The 13,177-nt window shown below is 38.3% G+C and overlaps 1 protein-coding gene across 8 annotated transcripts in view; it reads left to right on the top strand.

Annotated features, from left to right (window-relative positions):
- LOC130914451 (adhesion G protein-coupled receptor B1-like) overlaps window positions 1–13,177 on the top strand; it is a 428,372-nt gene that overhangs the window by 291,023 nt on the left and 124,172 nt on the right. For 6 of the 8 annotated variants that reach the window (XR_009062924.1, XR_009062926.1, XM_057833647.1 and 3 more), the window contains exon 24: window positions 3,384–3,482. The exons of the other annotated variants lie outside the window; for them this stretch is intronic. Coding sequence is in view for 4 of the 6 variants with exons in the window: in XM_057833647.1 (XP_057689630.1) it covers window positions 3,384–3,482 (99 nt within the window). In the remaining 2 variants the exon portion in view is untranslated. The remainder of the gene's footprint in view (window positions 1–3,383; window positions 3,483–13,177) is intronic. 8 annotated transcript variants of the gene reach the window in all.

The raw sequence follows: 13,177 nt of genomic DNA, 5'->3' as shown, positions 1-13,177 counted from the left end.
ACTGTATAAGAACTAGGTTATTCATACTACTGTAATAATAGTAATATATAATAAAAAATTTCTTTTCTTTGATCGTGTCGAGTAAGGGCTTAAAAAAGTGTTTAATATGTCACAATTTAGAATGAGGGTGATATGAAATTACATTTTGCACCACAAAATCAATATAATGATGAGAGATGGCAACAGGCAAAAATCAGTAGGCAGTACTTCTTGCATTAAAATCTCATTCAGGTATTTTTTGGACCTCAACATTGTTGGCATACATTTAGACGACAAAAGAAAAATGTTTCTGAGGTAAATTAAATTCTTCCCTCTTGAATTTTCTAAGTGGCAGATTATAATAAAGGGCCAAACTGTCAAAAAAAAGAAAGATTTGTGAAGGTAAAACACAATCACATTCAAATACTTTCACATAAAAACAAAAAACATTCAAAGAGGTGTGAACCTTGCTCTTCTTTACATGATACATTCTGTCCATATTAGCAGTTTGGGGCAATTCAAATGCTCTTTGAAAATGTTTGCTATCTTCAATGATGAATGTGTTCAAATATATTGGTTGTTGCTGTCTGAAAGTTATTTTTGAGTTTGCACACAAACCCCTCTCTCTCACTCAGGGCTCAGTTATCAGCCTCAGAAGATCTTACCATTATATCAATTATGGCTTTATCTATTGGATGCCTGTCAATTTCCCACCCTAACGCTAACGCCTATAGTTCGCTAAACTCATTCAAAGCCTTGGACAATTACATTTGCTTGCTGAAATCTGGTGTGGTCCTAGCTGGTGGGATAAGCTGTTAAGCAGCATAAAATAACATGACAAACCCTTCAAATGTCTGCTTGTAAAATATGTGTATCCTTCATAAAATGCTCACTCACTGCATGGACGGCTTCGACAGGGTCTGCAGGTTTCAACAGGCCAAATTTAAGACTTTATTAAGATCATGTTGAATACAGTTTAAGACCCATTACACATCAGTACCGGCCGAAAAAAAAAAAAACGTAAAAATAACGTTAAAAAAAAAAAAAAAACTTGAAGGAAAACGAGCTGGCATCACAGGTAGTTCCACTTTGTAGTTATATGTTTCGATTTTTGAGGATGCCAAAACTTAAAAGCGAGACTGAAGTATATGAATTATCTAAATCAAAGTAACATCAATAGATTTTTAAGACCCTTCAAAATTGTATTTAAGACCTTTTGTGATATTTTAGGAGAATTGGAGACATTTTAAGGCCTTAGAATCAAATTATTTGATTTAAGACATTTTGGGACTTTTTAATATCCCGCGGTAACCCTGCTTAGATTGCCCAATCATGGGGGTTCAATTGAATGAATGAATGAATGCTTTATTTGGACATTAGACAATAAAAATAATAAACAAAAAAAAAACAACAACAAAAAAACAGACGAAACCAGTGATATACTGGAGGTAACAGCAACAATAGTTAAGGCAATGATGATAATAATAAATAATATCAGAATTTATTCATTGTGTCCAAAAAGGAGTAGGATGCAGCATTTGCTTATTTAAACCTACCCCCCTTCTCTAAGCAGCTTCCTACTCTAATTTTGCAGGTTAGCAAATGCACACAGTTCAAAGTTATGCTACCTCAGATGCAGGTCGGACTTTATAGTGTGTGTGTGTGTGTTAGTGATGTGTTCCCCACCTCCAAAACACTGACGTCTTTTTACATTACTTGCATTGGCTGCTGCTGTTTCGAAGGGGGTGGAGGAGGGGGCGTGTTGTTAACAATTTGTATTCTGTCGGGGCTGTGAGTGTGTGTGTGTGTGTGTGTGTGTGTGTGTGTGTGTGTGTGTGTGTGTGTGTGTGTGTGTGTGTGTGTGTGTGTGTGTGCGTGTGGGAGGGCGGGGGTGGGTCATCAGTCATCAGCCAATCAGTATGAGGGAAAAAAATGGACTGGCACTTTCAGCAAGTGAAATATAAGTCTGAACATAATGAAAATAATATACTTATAGCAACACTAGGTCACTTTTCAACCTTTATAAAATATTTTTATAACATTTGTAATGATATGTCAACTGACAACTAGTTGAATGACACCTCTTTTATATCTTGACAGGGTCAGTAACGCTTTCACGGTAGTAATTAACTTTGAGGAGGGTGACAGGAACCCTGCCGCACACAAAAGTAAGACAAATGTGCTGACTGCTTCACAGCATACGTCACTTCCCCCTTTCCCCATTCATTATAAAGATGCAAGTCGATGCAAACACTTTCGCGCGAATTCTGCACGGACGGCAGCTCAAAAAAAAAGACAAATAGTTTTGACTGAGGGGGGAGGCTACCGGTAATAAAAGGATACTCAACAATAAACATTGACCCTGCTTTTACTAGCTAGCGTGACACGCCTTCCCCTCTCCCCACAACTGCATTCATTACCATATTACTATTCATCCTTCACACAGCTGCTAGAAACAGAGATGTTGTTTAATCCATCTGCAGGCGACCAGGAGATCATTACGACACTGCAAGTGTGCGCTGGTCGTCATGAGAAACGCAGTCTTCCTTAAGGCAAAACACTAACCCTTTTGTCCACTGGCGTCGCTAAAATCGACCAAAACTGAAAAGTTTCCTAGTGTTGCTTTAATAATGGTAGGGTCAATTCTATCCTTACAACAAATAATTTCAATTACCTATATAACTAAGTCATTATATAATGCAAATAGGGTTGCTTAAAAGTTGGTGGGAACAACTTCAGCATCCTGAAAAGTTTGTACTGTTATGTCCCTACCGACCCTGTGCAAACTTATGCTCTTGCATATTAATAACTATGGTAAATTCAGGATGAAATTCTGAGGATCCCAGCTGAGATGTTACAGTGGTTAACGAGGAATCGCAACAGCAGATTTCAAGATTGCATTTGTATAGTGGGGACACCATTTATGGGACATAAGTTTTTTGTTTGTTTTTTTTAATCAATTTTTCTTAAATGAGATGTTTTTAAGTCTTTTCCATCACTCTTGGTTTTTTTGGATTGTTCAAAAGTTCCTGATTTTTGAGGGGTCACCCTTTACAAGCACAATGATTAGCTGGTAAAATATGGCAGTGTTCCAACCCCCTCAGGCTAATATTTACATACATATCGTATATATATATATATTTTTTCACAGAAATCAAATTTGTAAAGACAGGCTTGTTCCATTTTACCCATCTTCTTGAGAGCCAAACACAGATGAAACCTAGGAAGACACACACTGAGCTGAGTCACACCCTGAGAGAGAGAGATTGTGCTGTGACTCACTGTTCATGTGACTATTTTTTGTGAGTGCTCGTATATACTGTACATGCAACTGTATGAATTTGTGTTAGGTGCATTTGTATTTGTGTGTGTTGTTGTTACAGCGTGTTAATTTGACTTTGCAGTCAGATGACAGTGCCGCTTTACAATATGACCCTCAAATGCGCCAAGTGTGGAGTTATCTCGTCGGCTGACGTATCTACCACAGCTACCAGTAACGCCATGTTAGTTCTGCTAATTATTTCTCCTGATTTTTTCTTGCCTTTTATCTTTTCCTTGACATTCCACCTGTCTTGTTCTCCCTCACCTGATTGGTTCTGCTTTCTTTATTCGACTCATTTTCTCCCCTCAAACATAGCATTACAGTGGTACCTCTACATACGAATTTAATTCGTTCCAGGACCTGCTTTGTTCGATGAATTCCTTCCACAGCTCAAAAACCTATCCCAAATCCTAAATACTGCAGGTTCAATTACAAATAGCAATTACACATTGCAAAACAAATGAATTATAAATGCAAATCGAAATTATAATTATATTAATAACGAATCAGGTTCTTATGTGGCTTTGTGAAAGAATATTTTATTCATGCTTATAAAACATATAACTGCTGTGAAACAAAATTCATTTGTGAGGTTGTATTCTTCCATGTTCTTGCGCTGCACATGTATTTCTTTGAACATAATACAATGGGTTTCTGTTGACTGCCTTAAATGATTTGACTCCCTCTTGGACCAGCTAGAGCTAGTTTCCAAAATCAGGCTCAGGATGTTTTTCTGTGGAAAATCACCAGAGCTGGGCAGTAATAAGTTTCACTTATGCTTTCGTAGAAGGTATCGTTTCATAGTGACCAATGCCCTTTCTTCAGTATATAGAGGATTGATTTGTATTATCACCTTGTACTTCTGCGTGGTCACAGCTCCTGGCTGCATCACACCATTTGTACCCTTGATATATACAGTATATTGTTTATAAAGTCTTTGAAGCAGGCAATCCTTGGCTGACTCTGATTCTTTTCTCTTATTTGGGCAATTGATTGCAACTTGTTTTGGGGTTCAAAATTGAACTTCCCTGACAGGCGGTTGTGTTTTGCATGTCGCTGCTGATCGCACCGTGTGACTGACAACAGAGTGAGAGAGAAGCGGAAGAGTTTTTACTTTCTCTTTTCTATTGTTGTTGGCGTCGGCTACAGTGGACAGTAGCCGTGTTGTGTTGCACAGGTTCTAAGATAAATGATTAAAAACCTGAAGAAGTTGGCATCTTCCTTCCCGATGTTATAATAATAATTAGAATTGTCCTCGAGATCGAAGACATATTCCGGCCGGATTGTTGAGCCAGTTCACTGACGTGCACACCACGCTCATATTTGTCTATCATTTATTTAAGCATTACCTTTTTCCTTTTTTCACCACCTGCACTAACCTTCATGGGACCCATGTTGAATTCTCCCACAAGAAAACCTGCTGTGCGGCCGTCTTGCGGGAAAACAATGAAATTGCTACGCTGTCATAAATTGTCATATTTTGAACATATCGTCATATGTCGAGACAAATGACGAGTCAAATTTGATGTCGAAAGGATCGTGCGTCAATGTGATCGTATGTCGAGGTACCACTGTATATGTCTCCAAGTCACAATATGTACATGCCCCCCAACAGTTTTGTAACAGTGACAAAAAAAATTTAATTTTTATTTTAGGTACTTAGCAACATCTGCATAGACATTTATAGATGCATGAGACATACTAACATTCACTTTTATTAACTTTTTTTTATTTGTATCTGGGTCCATTACAACTGTAGCATTATTTATAACAAAATATTTCGTTGTTATGTGACTCTAAGTAATGGAACATAATTAACATTGCTCATAAGTTAAAACCAAACATTTTTTTGTGTGTTTGCAGTAATTGCATCATGGCCACCATTAAAAAAAAAAAAAACTTTTAGAACGTAAAATTTTTTCACCATGGAATTTCCAAGTTGTTTTTTGTTTTGTGGGATGCTATGCTATATTTCTTCTGAATACACTGACACCACCACAACTGTGTTCATTTTAATTCAATGTGTTTATGTACATTATACAGTAGTTATACTGCTACTTTTGTTAGTTTCACATACAAGTAGTCCCTTGTTTACGAAGTTCCATTCTTACACTAGTGACGTAATATCAGGGTAAATTAGAATTAACTGTTTAACTACCCCTAAGTACCCCAGAAATCTTAAAATAACGATCCAAAAACGTATTAAAAGTCATTGTACTGTTCTCGCATAGACATTGCAGCCAGACAACCAGCTAAACTCAGAAATGACGATGTCTGACGTCCGTATGGTTTGCTGACATTATTCAGCAGCTCATGACATCAACACTTGCAGAATGAAGCTAAAATAAAAATGAAATCAAATCTGTTTCATCTTCAATAACAGCAATTCAAATTTGCGTATGTAACTAGCTGCTGATATAGCAATAACAATACACACCAAAAATTACCGTGTATCAGCATCCGAACATCATCAAGCACAATCACATAAACTCACCCCAACTATTTGACCACAATTGAAAATGCACAATAAACAGTACAAAAGGTGGTATATACAGGTGTTACCTCTGTGGATGTTTCACAAGCAACATGTTCGCGCAGGCTTGCACCAGTAATCATTCCTCACTCTCATTAAGCTGCGCGACTTCTTCATGGGAGCAAATGCGCTCTTCCTCGGTTGTACGCGTGCGCTCTTCTTTGTGTGCTCAAATACGTTCTTCTTTGTGTGTACATGTGCTCTTACTCGCTTGTGGAAGTACTACCTGCTCTATGCTTCATGCGCTAAAATAAAAGCATTCCTCACAAAACAAGTCAACATTATTTAAAAAATCAATACATAAAAAACTTAAGTGACAAAATTGCAGACGAGACTCCGGCGTCGTAAAGTCGAAAACATGTCGGGTACGTCATAGCCCGGGGACTACCTGTACTTGTATATCGTTGTGCTGTAGCGACACATGTAACAAAATCGTAACACTCAGAACATAGCCTCGATTTTGTCCCTTAATGTGAGAAAGTGGAATTGTGACACCAAACTTCAAGGTTAGTTTAAGTCAAATGAGAAAGGATCTGTGAAACATGCAAGCGTGATAAGTAGCAGTTGTCTCCCCCTCTTGAAAGAGAGTGAGCAATAGATACAGTGGTATGAAAAAGTATCTGAACCTTTTGGAATTACATTTCTGCATAAAATCACCATCAAATGTGATCTGATCTTTGTCAAAATCACACAGATGAAAAAACAGTGTTTGCTTTAACCAAAACCACCCAAACATTTCACATTTTACAGGTTTTCATATATTAATAAGGATAGTATGCAAACAGTGAGAGAAGATGGGGAAAAATAAGTAAGTGAACCATCACATTTAATATTTTGTGTCCCCCCCCCCCCCCCCCACCTACAGCAGCAATAACTTGAACTAGACACTTCCTGTAGCTGCAGATCAGTATAGCCCATTCTTCGCTACAAAAGTGTTGTAGTTCAGTAGTTCCACGGATGTCTGGCATGAACCGCTGTCTTTAGGTCATGCCACAGCATCTCAATGGGGTTCAAGTTTGGAATTTGACTTGGCCACTCCAGAATGTGTATTTTGTTCTTCTGAAACCATTGTGAAGTTGATTTACTTCTGTGTTTTGGTCTTGTTGCAGCAGCCATTCTCTTTTTAACTTCAACTGTCTGACAGACAGCATCAGGTTTTCCTGCAAAACATCCTGATAAACTTCTGAATTCATTCTTCCATTAATGATTGCAAGTTGTGCAGGCCCTGAGGCAGCAAAACAGCCCCAAATCATGATTCTCCCTCCATCATGCTTCACGGTGGGCTGTTCCATTTTTCCTCCACACATGGCGTTGTGTGTCACTCCTAAAAAAATTCAAATTTGTTTTCATCAGTCCACAAAATATTTTGCCAAAACTTCTGTGGATTGTCCAGGTGCCTTTTTGCCAACATTAAACGAGCAATAATGGGGTTTTTTTTAGACATCAGTGGCTTCCTCTGTGGGGTCCTCCCATGAACACCATTCTGGGCCATAGTTTTAAATATAGTTGATGTGTGCACAGAGATATTGGACTTTGCCAGTGATTTCTGTACATCTTCAGCAGACACTCTAGGCTTGTTTTTTTACCTCTCTGAGTATTCTGCGCTGAACACTTTTCATCTTTGTTGGACAGCCATTCCTTGGGAGCAAACCAGCTATGCCAAACTCTCTCCATTTGTAGACAACTTCTCTGACTGTCATCTGATGAACATCCGTACATTTAAAGATGGTTTTGTATCCTTTCACAGCTTTATGCAAATCAACAATCCTTGATCGCAGGTCGTCAGACAGCTCTTTTGACCGAGCCATGATGCACATCAGACAATGCTTCACGTCAAGACAAATTTGACCAGGTGTGCGTTTTATAGTGGGCAGGGCAGCTTTAAACCACTCATTAGAGATTGGTAACACCTTTTGGTAACACCTGACTTCGTAAAAATTGGTTTCAACTGCTCTTTAAGTCTCCTTAGGCAGAGGGTTCACTTACTGATTTCCTCCCCTTCTGTCATTGTTTGCATGCTATCCTCATTAATATGTGAAAACCAACAAATGTTTGGGTGGTTTTAGTTAAAGCAGACATTTTATTTTCATCTATGTGATTTTGATGAAGATAAGATCACATTTGATGGTGGTTTTATGAAGAAATGTGAGAAATTCCAAAAGGTTTAGATACTTTTTCACACCACTGTACAGTGCAAGAAAGGGTTTTCTGTCCCTTGGGGCTGTGCCTGAACTGTTGCATTTTTCCCTAAAATTTGAGCCAATACGAGTATGAGAGTAAGTCAATAAATATATGCACTCCATTTGAATTATTTGATACAACAACAATACAAAAGTTACATTAACATATTTTTTCAACGCCGTCACCCTGCTTTTCAATGCACCTGGTTCTTTGTTGTTCAAGCTTTGTGATAGCCTAAGTAAGAAACTGGGTTGAAAAAACAAGAAACCAACCGATATGTGTTATTCACGGCCGATACGATTATTATTAGTTAGAGGGGCCGATAACTGATTTTTGGAAAAATGGTGTAAAAAATTGAATAATGTAAATATTGAACTTCATTGAAATGCCTCATGTATGTGTATTGAATGCCTCTGCCACTTGGGGAGTGGTGTGGTTCAGCGGTAGAGTTGTCGTTCCCTAACCACGTTGCTCCTGGTGCTGCGTCACCAGTAGGTAGATGAAGATATAGTGTGAAGCGCTTTGAGGTCCTTAAAAAGGTGGAAAGTCGCAATACAAACTCCATTTACCATTGCCATATACCCAATCAGAGGACGGAGTGAATACTAGTACAGGAGAGAGAGGTGCGGCTGCATCTGAGCAGAAATAACCCAGTTTTAATTAGATTTTGTCATATCGGCCGGTCGCATTAAAAAAAAGGCCAATACCGATATATTTTGGCCATATAAGTTAACTCACTGGCTGCCACTGACGGCCCTCGACGTTATTGGCGCTGGAAGATGAGCATTCTTGTCCAGTCTAAGTGAATTGGACATCTATTGTTGTCAATGGGAGGCAATTACTTAATTTGGTGTCACTTTGTTATCATTTTAAGATACTTACGAATCCCTTCCTGTAAATTTTGATTTTTTTTTTCAGTTATTTTCGGGCTGCTTCCTGTTGATTTTGAGAATTTCCAGATTACTTCCTGTTGATTTGTTGTCACTTCTGGTTGGTTTTAGGGTGATTTCTGGTCACCTCCTTGTTAACTCATTAGGTGCCATTGACGGTGCTTGACGTCCAATCTATTTTGGCTGGAAAAGGGCGAATAAAGGAATGTAACTGCAGACACGAAGGTGAGACAATTTTAGTTGTGTACTCTAGTCTGCAGCTATCGATTATTTAAGTAATCGATTTATCAATTAGTTAGTTTGAGTAATTGAGTAATCGGATTAGGAATTTTTAATGCGTTGCAGAATAAATTTTAGGAGATGTGAAACAAAGGCTTGCTAAGATTGCAAAAGAACATTACTTACAAATATAAATTAAATCCCTAGTGCAGGGTTCACGAAATCCGGACCTCAGTGCCACTTTTCCTGTCGTGTTTTCCATGTCTCTCTCCCCTAACACACCTGAATCAAATGATTATGTCATCAGCAACCTCTCCAGAAGCCTAATAATTATCCTGATTATTTTGATTCAGTTGTGTTGGAAGAGGGAGACATGGAAAACAAGACAGGAAAAGTGGCACCGAGGTCCGGATTTAGTGAACCCTGCCCTAGTGTTTTTTCACACGATGCAGAATTGCACTTTCACAAGAGCAATACATGTATTTAAAAATATAATACCTGAGCTTAGCCTCAAACGGTATAAAATTAAATTAAATTAATAAATGAGGACAACAAAAGCACAATTTTTTCTTTTTTTTTTCACACAATGCTCTTAACCAGCGGCACGGTGGCTGAGTGTTTAGCACATCCGCCTCACAGTTCTGAGATCAAGGGTTCGATCCCGGGCTCCGGCCTTCCTGTGTGTAGTTTGCATGTTCTCCCCGTGCCTGCATGGGTGGGAGGAAACCGGAGAAACGGTTTCCTCCCACATCCCAAAAACATGCGCGGTAGGCCGATTGAACACTCTATAATGGTCCATAGGTATGAGTGTGCGCGTGAATGGTTGTATGTCTCCTTGTGCCCTGCGATTGGCTGGCAACCCGTTCAGGGTGTACCCTGCCTACTGCCCGTAGTTAGCTGGGATAGGCTCCAGCACCTCCGCGACCGGAGATGGAAAATGAATGAATGAATGCTCTTAACAAATTGTTCAAACACATATACCCACAAAAAACTGCTAATTATACTCCTAAACTAAATAATTCATACATAAACAAACATATTAGCTCAAACAAAAACTTACTTTACCTAAGCCATATGTTGTCCTTAACAGGGAGCAGCTGAATCCAGCCAAGTTAGACGAGTTATGGCATATTCACTGCTGCCACTAGAGGGTAGTGTACCCTAATCAAAAAAACTACAAGCACTTTCAAAATAAACCATTACAACGCTACTCTAATTAAATAAATCCTTGCAAGCAGCAAATTTTCGTTTCAAAGCTTTGTTCTAATCGAGTTACTCGAGTTAATCGTTTAATTGTCGCAGCACTAGTGCACTCAGTGAATCACATAAATCACAAGTCTATAGTTTTATGGTGCAGATGTCAACATAAAAGCATATCCTTTTGTATGTACAGTATAAATGAGCTACAAGTTGACTGTCAGGCAGAAAAACCAATGGGCCAGATTGGACCCCCTGTCTGTTTCCACTTCTGGTCTGCGGACAATACGATTTGTGATACAAAGCTTACGATAATACTGATCTCACGATATGGCGATCCAACTTATTGTTCCATTGGTTAGGAAATCGTTCAAGGGTATTCTACAAAATAACTAATAAGTGACCTGTAAATGCCCCAGAAATCGGAAAGAGTGACTGTGAACACTCAAATGAACGAACATTGGATTAGGTGTCGAGCGTCCTCACTGGCAGCCACAGAGTTAACTTGACACTATTATGGTGGAAAGATTTTGGTAGCAACTTGTTGGTTCCTTATTTATTGATTTATTTAAAAAAAAAAAAATTTTACATTTTTTAAACACTTTTTAAAGCTATATCTAGATTCTTGGCATGAGCGTATCAATAACCTTTTGGGATGCAATGTATCACGATATATCACCATTTCGATATTTTGTCACACCCTTTTTTGACACCCCTGCCCAAAAGCATTTTAAAACTTTGAACTGGTCAATCCACTGGAAAACACTACGTCATGGTAAAACATTGCCATATCGTATTGAAAGTCTTCTATGGATTTCAGCTTCTGCTACACATTTCAACCACAAAAAACAGATTTTAGACCGTTCTTTGGTGAAAATGGAGAGTACTGCAGCCACCATTCAATCCCAAAACACAAAGTTTATTGAGGTGGTGATGCAGAAACTTACCACGAGCAAGGAGGGTGGCGTCATCAAGAAGCCGACATAGCATAAAATGTGACCAGTCAGTATACAAGCAATTTGAACAAAAGTGCAGATACTTATTGACTCATCCTCGTACATTATGGGAAAAAAACAGTGAATTTGTTGATATGTAATGAAATATTTTTTGTTGCTAATAACTGTCAGGGTTCAGCTGATCTACTGCTATTACTGCTGAAGTCATGGGAGCGGGCAGTCCTTGTGTACACTCATTTATTATCGGTCATTTGAAATTGTTTTGAGGTTGCAATAGCTGTCAAGACCAATGTGAGAAACACTTTGTAGCAATGTTGTTCTATGCGAAACCCAGAAGGGAAACCCTGCTAAGAAACAGGACAACATGGGTGGAATTTTTCACATTGTTTCATAGGAGCTTCCAAATTAGGGAACCAGTCATGCTGAACACTTTTGAAATCAAGCCGCTAAACCGTAGTGATTACTTTCCGGTGTTCTATACAGTGCATGTTACAGTAGTACTTCTACTTACGAAATTAATTGGTTTTGGAAGTAGTTTCGTAACCTGAAAATTCTGTAAGAAGAGACATTTTTCCATGTAAATGCCCTAATCCGTTCCCAGCCCCTCAAAATTTAGACCTAAATCTTTCACAATGCATAAAAAAATGCATCTAAACATGTAACAAATACATGTTACAATTAGATTGTTGCATTATAAATATAAAATCAAATTTGTGCATAATGTAAAAATCCAAGAATAGAGTGAAGAATACACTCATGTAAAGCTGTCGGAACGACAACGGAATGAAGAGGACTCTGGGATACATACATACATATACAGTACAGGTCTCGCTTAGCCAATTGGATGCCAGGAATGCTAGGCAATAGCCAATGACAGAGCTGCTATAAGTATGTTACGTTCAGTAAACTGTGAGTACCAGCCATACTGTATTTTGTATCCTGAATTTTTTTTTCGTAACAAGAGGCAGTATTTTCCCATCGAGGCATGTCTTAACCTGAAAATTCAGTATGTAGAGGCAGTCGCAAGTAGAGGTAGTTGAAGCAGATGATGTTTTTACCACAAGACTTCCTGCATAACAATAGAGTATTTGGATCTCATCAAAAGAGTTTTACTGTATCCAGCAGGGGTGACATTTAAACAGGGCATATAAATGTACACCATATATACATCAGTGCTAGCGAATGAGTTAAGGAATTTAGTGATTTCATCATCTACTGTTCATCGTATAATCAAAAGATTCAGAGAATCTCAAGAAATCCCTGCATATCATATAACAATGCACGAAAAATAATTTTTCATTATATCCTCATCCTTTGCATGTGTTCGTTAATATGAAGCACTGCAAGAGTTTGTAAATAAATGCAAGCAAAAAAGCACCTGTCTAATTCACTCTAAATATGAAGATTGGTCTCATGTGTGATGTAGGAACAAAGTTTGTCGCATTCAGTGACGTTTCCACAGTTAAATCTTCGGTTATCAGTGTCCACATGATGGCACCACAAACGCATAATTTGCACATCTTCTCTTTGGATGACATTTTTAAGAACCCTCATTTAAATATGCGTGTGGATGATAGGCCAAGCCACAGAAAAAGTTCTCTTTGCTAAATACCCTGCTACATTTAGACATGGCTTTAAACTCTGCATGTGCTCATCGAAGCTAGTTAAGACCTTTTCACCCTATCCTGCGGCTAATATTTATATAGCTAGCAAGAAATAGCGATGTATTTACTTTCAGGTGATGTATAAAACAAAAATGTTTTTTTCATTCGTGCATGGGAAGAACATTTAATTCTGTAAAAGATGAAATGCTTCAACTTGGCTTTGCCTATTTGAATAGCTCATTTCATCTTCCACCTCATTGAATATTCGTTCCATTGCACTCATAAACATTCACTAT

This window comes from Corythoichthys intestinalis, chromosome 4 (genome assembly GCF_030265065.1).
Source record: "Corythoichthys intestinalis isolate RoL2023-P3 chromosome 4, ASM3026506v1, whole genome shotgun sequence".
NCBI lineage: Eukaryota > Metazoa > Chordata > Actinopteri > Syngnathiformes > Syngnathidae > Corythoichthys > Corythoichthys intestinalis.
The sequence above is the reverse complement of the archived record's forward strand: the minus strand, read 5'-3'. Positions and strand labels throughout refer to the sequence as shown.